The sequence below is a fragment of the Microtus pennsylvanicus genome, chromosome X (assembly GCF_037038515.1).
Source record: "Microtus pennsylvanicus isolate mMicPen1 chromosome X, mMicPen1.hap1, whole genome shotgun sequence".
Taxonomy (NCBI): domain Eukaryota; kingdom Metazoa; phylum Chordata; class Mammalia; order Rodentia; family Cricetidae; genus Microtus; species Microtus pennsylvanicus.
In genome coordinates, this window is record NC_134601.1 from 86870024 (window position 1) to 86882158 (window position 12135).

The 12135-nt window shown below is 37.4% G+C and overlaps 1 protein-coding gene and 1 pseudogene across 1 annotated transcript in view; both read left to right on the forward strand.

Annotated features, from left to right (window-relative positions):
- The window catches only part of Tex11 (testis expressed 11), a 277507-nt gene that overhangs the window by 105093 nt on the left and 160279 nt on the right, over nt 1–12135 (forward strand). Inside the window, exon 12 of the mRNA XM_075957716.1 lies at nt 3077–3155. Within this exon, the coding sequence (XP_075813831.1) occupies nt 3077–3155 (79 nt within the window). The remainder of the gene's footprint in view (nt 1–3076; nt 3156–12135) is intronic.
- On the forward strand, nt 3746–4285 carry LOC142841509 (beta-sarcoglycan pseudogene; annotated as a pseudogene).

The following is a 12135-nucleotide window of genomic DNA, read 5'->3' on the forward strand; positions in this document are numbered from 1 at the left end:
TGTAATTTACTAACAATAGGTATAATTTGGAGGTGGTTGAGATGGAAACTGATCAATAGAAAAGGAATTATTGACTAGGAGGAAAGAGAGAAGAAAGAATAGGAGCGAAATTAAAAGGTGCTTTTAAAAAGGACCAAATCAAAGCAATCAGTTTCCTTTTAGTTTAGCAGAAAATTACAGCTGCTTGACCTTTATGAAAATTTCTACAATCATGAACAAAGAATTCTTGTTTTGGAGGGGTCATGGGAAAAGAATGACCATTTTATTGAGGGACTTGGAGATGGGCATGGGGATTGAGGAAGTACTAAGGGGAACAATGAGATCTGTGTTCTCAGGCTGAGATATTCCTGGCCTCCTCCACAGTTTCTGAAAGAGAAAAACTAGTCATTGAATGAGACTGTCTAATGATGTTCTTTTAAATAATTACTTGTATAAACATTGTTGTTTGTTTTTCAGTTATGCTTAAGGGTGTAGAATATGCATAGAAACAAATATACTTATATATAGATGTATGTCTTTGGCAAGTACCTATTTTGTGTTTCAGCTTATCTGCAAAAGAGATACAATAATAATAATAATATCTATCTTATGTTGTTTGGCAAATCTTACAAGAAAATGTATGTAAAGCATTTATCACATATATCCTATATAGCTCAGGCTGTACTTGAATTCTCTAAGTAGCTGAAGACGGACTTAAACTCTTAATCCTCTTGCTTCCATTTTCCACATTCTGGGGGTTGTAAATCCACCATGCCTGGATATTTTAGTAATCTTTAAGAACTGAGTTATTTGTACTATATAAAAATATGTGTTATTATAATTAATCATACAATAAAAATGTTTAATAATTAGGACAGTAATCAAATTTGGCAGTAGCTCTAAGTTTTGTGCTAATAATTGCCAAATCTTTCTGTGTGCTCTAGAAGTTTAGTCACTCAGAAGACCAGGTGGTGGGGGGGCACTCTAGAGGCAGAGGCAGGGGGATTTCTAAGTTCAAGGCCAGCCTGGTCTACAGAGCAAGTTCTAGGAGAGCCAGGGCTATACAGAGAAACCCTGTCTCGAAGAAAGAAAAAAAAAGAAAGAAAAAAGGAAGCCCAAATATAAAGAGAACTCCATATCACCTCCACATACATAGACTGAAAACTACTAAGAACCAGGGTGACAACTCCACTTTCTTGCATTAGGAGGCTAAAGATGTTAACCCCCTTAAGGAATAGACTTGCTAAAACTATTCCTATGTATGAAAATAAGATGTATTATTGAAATTACCAAGTTTGAAATTGGTTAGTTTTGGAATTAGAATTCATCATTACAATGTTTATCTAAATGTAATATCAGAAGCAGAGTTTAAAGGAATTTTTCTGAAATTGTTATAAATTATGAGACTTCTATAAATTTAAGGTTTTTCTATTAAAGCAATAAATATTTTACTTTACTATGTTGAGGAAGTAAGTTTATAATCTGTTCAATTTTACACTGCTGGGGACCGTGCATGCTAGGCAAGTTGTGTACTACTCAGCTCCATCCCTAGCTGTAGTCTGGTCATTTCTTTACAAAAGTATTTTTCTTTTAGAGTGATTAACTTAATTGCAGGCATTAGAGTTCCTCTGGTATTTTTATAACAGAAAAATTTAGAAAAACACCTTTTTTTGATACAAAATCTCATAGCCTTAGCTGGCCTGGAACTTGCTGTGTAGACCAGGTTGGCTTTGAACTCAGAGAGATGTGTATGCCTCTGCCTCCTGAGAACTGGGATTAAAGATGTGTGCCACCATACCTGGCTAAAATTTTAAAGTAGACAGGTTTTTTTTTTATCATGAAATAATATCACAAACCATCGAAGAAAAAATTGGATGATACTTAAAATACTCATGTTTCCACTATCCCCTAGAACAGGGGTTCTCAACCTGTGGGTTGCAACCCTTTTGGGGTTGCATGACCCTTCACAAGTGTTGCCTAAGATGATCATAAAACACAGATATTTACATTATGACTCATAACAGTAGTAAAGTTACAGTTATGAAGTAGCAACAGAAATAATTTTATGGCTGGGGTCACCAAGCATGAGGAACTGTGTTAAAGGGTCACAGCATTAGGCAGCTTGAGAACCACTGATGTAGAATATAATCTTGATAGCAAAGCTTTTTGTGTATTTTGTCTAGTGCTAGATTCCTAGTACAGATAATAGTGACAAATTCAGAGAATATATTCACTAAATATTTGGAGAATTAATCATTAAATCTAAGCATAGTAAATTTTAGCAATTTGATGATATTGTTAGCATTTTCTTAGTCTATTTTATGTTTTTATAGAATTAATATTGCATATAAATTGGTTTTTAAATTTTGTATTTACTGGTAGTTGGAAATATTCTTATGTTAGTGTATAGTCAGTTTTTCATGTTGCTTAATGGTTAATGTTAGCAATGGTTATATGATAATTTATGGTTACACATTTCAAGATATTTTTTTCTGCTTTTTATAGTATAAACTCTTTTGAATATCTTTTTTCAGAATTTTTTCCATATTTCAGATGACTTTTCAGAAGTATAATTTTTGAAGAAAGGGAGTAACAATAATAGCAGCTGTCATTTATTTAATGTTTAGTAAGTGATACATTGCTTTATAATCTCCATATATTATCTCATGGAATCTTCTTGATAACAAAAAGAAATTGGTAGTATAGTCACCATTTTACATGTGACAAAACTAAGGTAAAGAAAAAGGAAATAACTTGCCCATAGTTTTACAGGTGGTAACTGGTATCAAGTTTGCATCCGACTTCAGATTTCAAGCTCTTAAAGTTGATTTTGGAAGGTTTGCAGTAGGTTACCTTGTGGTCCACATTAGGGTGTCAATGTCACTACCCTCTTTCTAGTATTGGATATTAATGTGTTAAAAAGATCTTGGTGAATTATTAGGTAAAATATGGTATATGGCAAATATTTAATATGGCTGTTTTGAACAGAAAAATTATTGAAAGCAGCTCAACTTCCTATAAATGAATTTGATATGATTTTTTCATTTTCATTCATTTTTTTCTTAGTATGATTAATGAATTAATTTTTCTTTGTTAGCTGTCATGGAAATACTACATCTTGCTATGCCCTTGGAGTTCTGTCTGAGTGTTACTCAATTCCTGATTGATAATAAAAGGTAGGGAAATCGATTTTTTTCTTTCTATAATGAATAACTTTTTCTGTGTTTTTGTTAACACATTGAATCTTTATATATTCATGTTCATTCTTAGAAAGTATGACATTATTATACTTATCAGTATAATAATAAGAGTACTGCTTTCTAAGTCACTTAGACATTAGTAAAATTAATTTTGAAGTTTGTATTAAGTTTTTCAAAGTAATGAAAAAACCCACTCTACACTGGTTTTGTAAAAACGAACAGTTGAAGGCCCGGTAGGCCAAAATGGTGGCAGCTGCGGGCCACAGTGGCAACTGCAAGGCAGCACTGTCACAGAGCAGCAAAGTCTGAGTGCCGGTGGAGAGATTCATGCGGGAGAAGGCTGTGGTGAGAAGGAGTGTTACCAACGAACACAGTAGTAACTTTAAAGCTGTGTATAGTCCTGTCAATGAATATTGTCTCCATAAAACTGGCTTGAGAGCAAGAAAGGGCAGCTTAGCCCATCTGTATGATTAATTATCTTCTTGTTTATCTTGGGTGTCATCAATCTATTCATGCTGCTTGTCATCTGAGCTGTGATTGGCATTGGTCCAAATGGCCGTAACAGCATGGAGTTTCATGAAAGCTATCTGCTGCTATTCAAGCAAGTATTTGACGCGGGCGCCATCCATTCTTCTTATAAGCGCACAGTAGGAGGAAGAGGGAATGAAAACCTGGTCATTAGGCAAAAATCAGCCTGTTTGTTTTTCAGCAAAGGACAACCAAGCTGAGTATAGAAAAAAACAAAACCTCAATCACAAAATTTTTCCACCTAAGGACACAAAAGGTTTTATTCTGCAGGGCTCTGGGAATTTCATCTGCCAAATGGAGTGAAAAGTTTGAATGTTGAGAAAGCATCAAGCGAAAGGATGAGCAGCAGTGCTACCAGTGATTTCTATATCAGAGTTGACAACAGCATCATCCTCAATGGAACTGTGATGGTTAACCCACCTTGTCTGCTCAGTTCCTCCAGCAGTGACCAGTCGGGGGTGGTGATTGGGTGCACTACAAGCTCTGCATACATGCCTTCAGCTTTCTTCAAAGTACAAATAACAGGCCACAACATGGACAGCCAGGTCTCAGACGACCCTTGAAGAAGCACTCATTAGACGATCTGTCCCCCAGGAGCCAATATGTTCAGATCTCAGCTTGATCTTTTCTTTTAAAGAACTCATGTGAACCATGATTGTAGAGTTTGGGATAACTTGTAATTATTTTAACGGGGGAGCACCACTATATCTATTATGCACTTTCTGTATTTAAGGGATTTTGAGTAGCTAAATTCTAATAAACTTTATTTAGTTGCACTGATCTTTAAATGTCAGTTCTCTAAAATAATTATGGAAATTAATAATGCTGAGCAGTGGTGGCACACATATTTAATTCTAGCACTTGGGAGGTAGAGGCAGACAGATCTCGAGTTCCAGGCCAGCCTGCCTACAGAGGGAGTTCCAGGACAGCCAGGACTACAGGAAGAAACCCTGTCTTGGAAAAACAGAGGTGGGGGGCGGGGAGGGAGGAAGGGAGAGAGAGTAATAAAATCAAAATTAATCTTAAAAAACCCAAGATCCCATAGAATTAGGCTACATTAGCTTGCGTGCCAGAGTAGGTGAAAGAGGAAGGAATGAGTATGTGTTATTTTACAGTTTATATGTTCTTTGGGTTTATTTTCATGGGATCATGAGTTAGGTCTAAAGAGTCTTTAAAATTTTTAGAGACATTTTAGTGTTTGTCAAACTTTAATGTCAAAGACCAGCCTCAATAAAAGTACTTTTTACCAGGGTAGGGGTATGGGAATTGAAGAAATATAAGTAAAGAATATGAAGACACATAAAAATAATAGGACAGAAAACAGAGAATTGGGAGGGCATTCCAATGACTGCAATCCTGAAAATCCCTCCCCACCCAGTTTATTTTTCCACAGCTTTTATATACTCAAAGTAAATGGGGGAAGAAGGTAACAAAGACTTTTATCAACATGATACAGAAGCATAATTCACATAGTCAATGGTTTATCACTCTGAGACATCAAATCATTAGCATTCTGTTGTCTAGGTAGCGGAAGGTGCTCTAGGTCACAATGGGGAAAGACCACCCTGCTCTTCCCTAGGTGGCCTCATAGTTACTAAAGAAGGAGCGGAAGTACATTTACATATCCTGACCCCCTATTAGGACGGCGTGGGCTTACTAGAATGAGCTGTCTAATTTCAAAAGAACCAAGCAATCGCCTCCTGAGTTTTAGGACACACACAACTATACTTGTCATATCTCCAAACTCTCTTGACGGTCAGACAAGGTGGAAATGGGCCTGCATTTTTCAGCCTCCACACTTTAACATCATCAAAATCAATATGGAATAACCACTATCATTTGCCATTAGGGAAATGCAAACCAAAACCACAATGTGAAGCTAGCCACTGGGATGGCTGTAATTTTTCAGTCTTGGGGCCATTATGGGTGTTAGGGTTCACTCTCACAGGTGATCTGGTTGGCTGAGTTTGATGATATTCTATCATAAATGGACATGTTGCTGGTAGAATTTCTTTCAGGATGCATGAGTTTTATAATACCTATTGCTTTGTAACAAGCAACCCTAAAACTTACTGATTTGCCTCATTAAATCACTCTCTTGGAGTTCTGTGGCTTGATTGAGCTCACCTTGGGTGGCTATTGCTTGGGAGGTCTTGTGGATGCAATCAGAAAGCAACTGGTGCTAGAAATATTTAAACTTGTAGATTCTAAAAAAAATGACTGGGCTGAATATTCATTATGTTTTCTTCACTTGCATACCTGTTGCCTGAAATGTTTGAAACATCTGGAAGTTAATCAGCTATCTTCGTCTTATCTATTTAGCTTAGACTTCCTTATAACATGAAAAATTTGAGGAAGTTTGATATCTTACATCATGATATGGTTTATCCAGAGTTGCAAGAAATAAGAAACTAGAAGGCAAGAATATATTAGCATCAGAAATCAATAAGACTCAGGAAATAATAGCAAGGAGTGATAAACTAGATTGTATCACATTAAAAAATCAGTATGCTGGGGACTGGAGAGATTGCTCAGTGGTTAAGAATGCATAATGTTCTTGCAGAGGTCCTGAGGTGGATTTCTAGCATGGATGCTGGGCAGTTTACAACAGCTTCTAACATCAGCTCCAGGCAGACCAGGCAGCTCTGGCCTCCATGAGCACCTGCCATAAACACACACACACACACACACACACACACACACACACACAATTATAAATAAACTTAAAAAAATAGTCTGCATAGTAAAAGAAACAGTGGTTCAAAGAAATGGTCTAAAGAATGAAATAAAATATTCACCAGCTATTTATTGGACCAGGAATCAATAACTAGAATATATAAATATCAAGCACTAAGTTTCTAAATAATCCAATCAGTAAATAGGTAAGTGAGCTGAATGAAGCAGTGCAAATGGAGCTAGTGAGACCGCTTGGTGGGTAAGGGCACATGCTATGCGAGCCTGGTCACCTGCATTCGAGTTCCAGAGCCCATCTAAAGGTGATAGGAAAGAAGGAACTCCAAAAAATTATCTTTTGACTTCCACATACATGCCCATGTACACATCATGCACTGTGAACACATGCACACACACTAATAATAAGATAAACCTTTTAAAAAGTACCAATAGTAAACACACGAAAAAAACTCAGCAAATGGTACTGGTCAAACAGGATAGCTGCACATAGAAGAATGAAACTAATTCCTTATCTCTCACCTAAAAAAAAAAAAACAAAACTCAACTCCAAATGGATCAAGGAACCTTAGCATAAGACTGGATACTCTGAATCTGACAGAAGATAAATGGGGAATATGCTTCTATTTTTGGGCACAGGATAGGACTTTCTGAATAGGACCCCAGTAGTACAGGCAGTAAGACCAACCACTGACAGATGGGATACCATAAAACTAAAAAAAACTCTGTACAATAAAGAACACAACATCATTTGAGTGAAGAGGCAGCCTACAGAATGGAAAAAAAAACTACTGGCTATACATCAGACATATCTAGCATACATAAAACAACCTCAAAACTAAACATCAAGAAAGCAAACAACCCAATTAAAAATTGGAGCTAGAAACTAAGAGTACTCAAAGATGAAATGCAAATGGATGAGAAATTGTTTTAAAATGTTCAAGATCCTTAGTCATCAGGGAAATGCAAATCAAAAGTACTTTGAGATTTTTATATTATCCCAGTCAGAATGGCTAAGATAAAAAAGATTAAACAAACAAAACAACAACAAAACCAAATGACAACAAATGCTGCCAAAGATGTGGGGAATGAAGAACACTAATTTATTGTTGGTTGGAGTCCAAAATGGAGCAACTACTGTCCATGTGGAGGTTTCTCAAAGAACTAGATATAGGTTAACTATATGATCCAGCTATTCTACTCTTGGGCATATTCAGAAGAATTCTAATTCCTACCGCAGAGATCCTTGCTTATCTCTGTTCATTGCTGCTCTATTTATAATAGCCAGGGAATTGAAACAGCCTAGATGTCTGTCAGTGGATGAATGGATAATGAAAAATGCCTCTGTCTGTCTGTCTGTTTATCTATCTATCTATCTATCTATCTATCTATCTATCTATCTATCTACATGGTAGAATATTATTCAGTCAGAAAAATAAATTGTGAAATTCTCAGGCAAATGGGTGAAGTTGGAAATAATTATTCTTATTGAGGTAATCCAGACCCACAAAGGCAAATGCTGTATGTAAGAACCTTTGATTCTTTACATATTAGTATTTAAATTGGAATGCCCATAGAAGTCAAAAAACCAGTAAGGAACCATTGGGCAGGGAGATGAAGAAAAGTGGGAATAATGCAGGTGGTTTAAGTGGGGAAAGGGAATAGTAGAGTTACATGGGTTGGGGATTTGAAAGAGAGAGAAAACGACTATTATTGAGAATGATAACAAGTACTAAAGACCTTTGGAAAGGCCGTGTGGAAACCTATTATAGAAGTTTCTAAAATATCTATGTATATAAAGGGGTTTAGATGGAGTCACTTTATAATGGGGAGTCAGTGCCTTCTGCCAGATACCATAGATTGTCAAATAAAAACTCTGTTGACAGGTATGTTACTACTTTGCAAATTGTTTGTCAGTGGGGTCCCATGGAACTTCCATCCCCCCAAAAAATTATAGGCTATTACCATTGATCTTGGTTACTTTCTAGACCTTGATGGTAAGAACTTTTTTTTGCTGGATTTGCTACTTACCTGAGTCACAGGAGTTAGAAGTTTCATCCCTATTGGCTAGCTTTCATAGTCCTGGAAGGTTCTATGTATACTATTTGGGAGAAAAGTCATCAACAGTCTTACCCACGTGTGAGCCCTGTGAGTTCCAGTAATGATTGGTCTGTCAAGATATGCCCACTGGTGGAAAATAGTGTAATGAATGTTATGAGAGTAACCAACCACTTTTTGATTGAATTTAAAGTTGTATCTGTAAGATGGAACCCATGTCTGGTATCTTTAGCTGAGCAATAAACCTATGGCTGATTAAGTCATAGCCCCTATGGGAGAACCTAGTCCTATTATTCTACTAATTGGACGGCAATAATATACCACATATACCCCATATTCATGCATCTTTCAACCCTCCTGAAAGAAGCTTCTTTTTGCAGATGATGAGGTCAGTGTATGGAGACTAAGACATTGTAGTGTTCAGAACTAAATAGGACATCTGTATCACAGCTTCTTTTTCCAAAGCTCAGGAGTCATTTCAGAAGAGGGGGTGGAAAAATTCTAAGAGCCAGGGAGGGTAGATATATCTTCAGCAAAACGATATTTATCAGACACAGCAGGATAGCTGCCCACACAGTTGTAGCATGGATTCTAATTAGTCTTAATAATAAAAACTCAGAGTCAGCTATTGGGGGTGAGAGCTGAAGAATCAGAGAAGCAGAGCGGCAAGCCACTAGAGAGTTCTTACCTCTACCAATGCTTAGACCAAAGGGGTGATCCTGTCCCTAGGAATGCTCAAACTGACTGCTGTCTCTGTGAAACCTCAGACTACATGTTCAGACTGAATCCTTAAACTGTATTTGAGCTCCTGTGTCCACCTGCCTTATATTCTTCTTTCTACCCAGCCATATCACTCCTGTCTCCTCTCCTCTAGTGCTGGGATTAAAGGCATGCGATCCCAAGTGCTAGAATCACCTTTGTTTGAACTCTGTTTCTCTTTTATTATTATTTTTGTTATTTATTTATTTATTTTTGAGACAAGTTTTTTCTGTAGCTTTGGAGCCTGCCCTGGAACTAGCTCTTATAGACTAAGCTTCCTCAAACTCACTGATCCACCTATCTCTGCCTCCCTAGTGCTGGGATTAAAGATGTGCACCACCACTACCCAGCCTTGTTTCTCTTTTAGACAGATTCCAGAGATCTGTCTGCCTCTGTGTCCCAAGCGCTGGGATTAAAGGTGTGTGACACCACTGCTTGGCCTCTATGGCTAACTAGTGGCATAGCTCTGCACTCTGATCTTCAGGCAAGCTTTATTTGTTAGATTACAAACAAAATACCGCTATATACAAAATCAAACTAGCCCAAATCCCAGATGGTTGGGGAAGGGGTTCTTAATTGCCGTCCCTATCTGAGGAACTATTGACAATTGATGACTGCTAAGGAAGGGAGAGTCAGTTTCCTTCAGAGATACAAATCATGAGAGGCTACCCATGCTTCGGTAGATGGTTCCACACCTGTGCACACACATAAAAAGAACGTGCTTAAGTGGACTCAGTAGGTAGTGTTTTAAAAGGAACCATGTAACTTGGAAGGGGAAAGTGATAAGGTGATAGGGGAGGAATTGGAGAAAAGGAAATGGGGGTGGATTTGATCAAAACATTATATGCTAGTATGACTATTAAATAAAATAAATTAAAAGTGTTCAAAGTAGTTAGCCACCAGGGAAGTGTAAAATTAAACTACTGGTTTAAATTTCTCACCCTGGTCAGAATGGCTGTAATTAAGTACCTACAAACCAGCAAACACTTGTGGAATAGTAGCAGGGAAAGAAAATTTTTTTCATTAGTTCTTTGATAATTTCTTGATCATATTCACCCTCCCTCACCCTGCTCTTCCCATATCCACCTCTTTCCTTTCCGACCCAACTTGGTGTCCTTTTTTTATCCCTACTAAGGCCAATACATGGTGCCCAAATATTCTTTCGTATGTGACTTTCCACTGGAGAATGGTTAAGATATCACAATCTCAGAGAAAACTGACCATTTGGGAAGGAACTCTTTTATGCTACTAGTGAGAATAGCCTAGCCTCAGTGGGAATTAGTATGGGGAGGCTTCAAAAATTAAAAATATGACTATCATATAATTCAACATACCATTTCTGGTATATACTCAAAAGAATCAGAGTATACTTATAATAGAGATACCTATATACCCATGTTTATTGTAGCCCTGTTCACAAATTGTTGAGTTTTGGAATCAGTCTGTCAATAAAATGGATCGATAAAGAAGTGTGTTAAATAACAAGTGTGGATTCAGAGCTAACAGGAGCACAATAGATCAGATACTCACTTTGAGGCAACTGGCAGAAGAATACGAAGAATTTGGAAAAGACTTATATGTCTGTTACATCGACTTTAGGAAGGCATTCAATAGCATTTGGAGGAAAGGACTTGGGGGAAACAATGAGGTTCTACAGGTACCTAGAGAAAATCATAAGAATACTAAAAAAATGCCTATAAAGATACTTTTGCATCACTCAAAGTCTGTGGGGAATTAAGTAATCAGTTTAAGACAATCTTAAGAGTGTTGTGGGGATGCGTCCTCTCACCACTATTCTTTAATATATTCCTGGAATTTATGATAGCAACATCCCTGGAGGATGAGGAGATAGACGTGCTGATAAGTGGTGTGCAAATCAATAACTTGTGTTTTGCCAACAATACAGCGTTACTGGCTGAAAGTCCAAATGAGCTGCAGGCCATGGTAAACAGAGTGATGGAAGTCAGTGAAAACCTTGGTATGAAAGTAAACACTGAGGCACATGGGACAGGTGTACAAAGATTTTAACACTGTAATAAAGAATCAGAACCTCAAGCAAACAGTCAACTTTGTTTATCTGGGAGGAAACTTCAGTTCAAAGGAGGGAACTATTTCAGGCGTCAAGAGGCGGATAGGGATAGTGAGCACTGTGTTCCAGGCAAGTAGGAAAGGTTTGGTCAGCAAGCGACATAACAACAACAAAATTACAAGCATATGAGACACTTGTCTTGAGCTGCCTTGTTTACAGCTCTGAAACCTGAACAATGAAAGGCTCCTCAGAACAGCAGCTGAATGTGTTTGAGATGGCAGGTCTCAGGAGGATTCTAGGCATCACAAGAAGAGATAGCCTGCACAACAGTGACATTAAGAAACATCTCCATCTACAGAAGGAAGTAAACTACAGGATATGGCAATGGCGCTTGAGATACTTTGGCCATGTTATGAGAATGAATGACGGCAGGTACCCGAAGATAGTACTGCTGGGAGACGTGCACGGGATAAGGCCAAGAGGAAGACCCCCCCAAAAAAAAAACGCTGAATAGACAGCATAAAGGAAGACTGTGGAACCTTAGGATGACAATAACATAAGCATCTAGGACTGCCCAGGATAGGAACAACTTGAGAACCGCCATAATGGGCTGCCCATGCATGCTTAGCATTGCTGAGGCATAAATGATGATGATGATGTTAAATATACAGAATGAGTCTTACTTGGATATAAAAACAAAATTATGACATTCTAAAGAAAATATTTGCAGCCAATAAATAACTTCTTAAGCAAAAGAACCCAGAATCAAAGTCAATATATGTTTCTCTTATGTGTATCAATTAAAGTAAGAAAAGAGAGGAAAGTAGAAGACTATTAGCCATATGGGTGGGGGAAGGGCCTAAGTAAGGTTTAATGATGTTATTAATATGA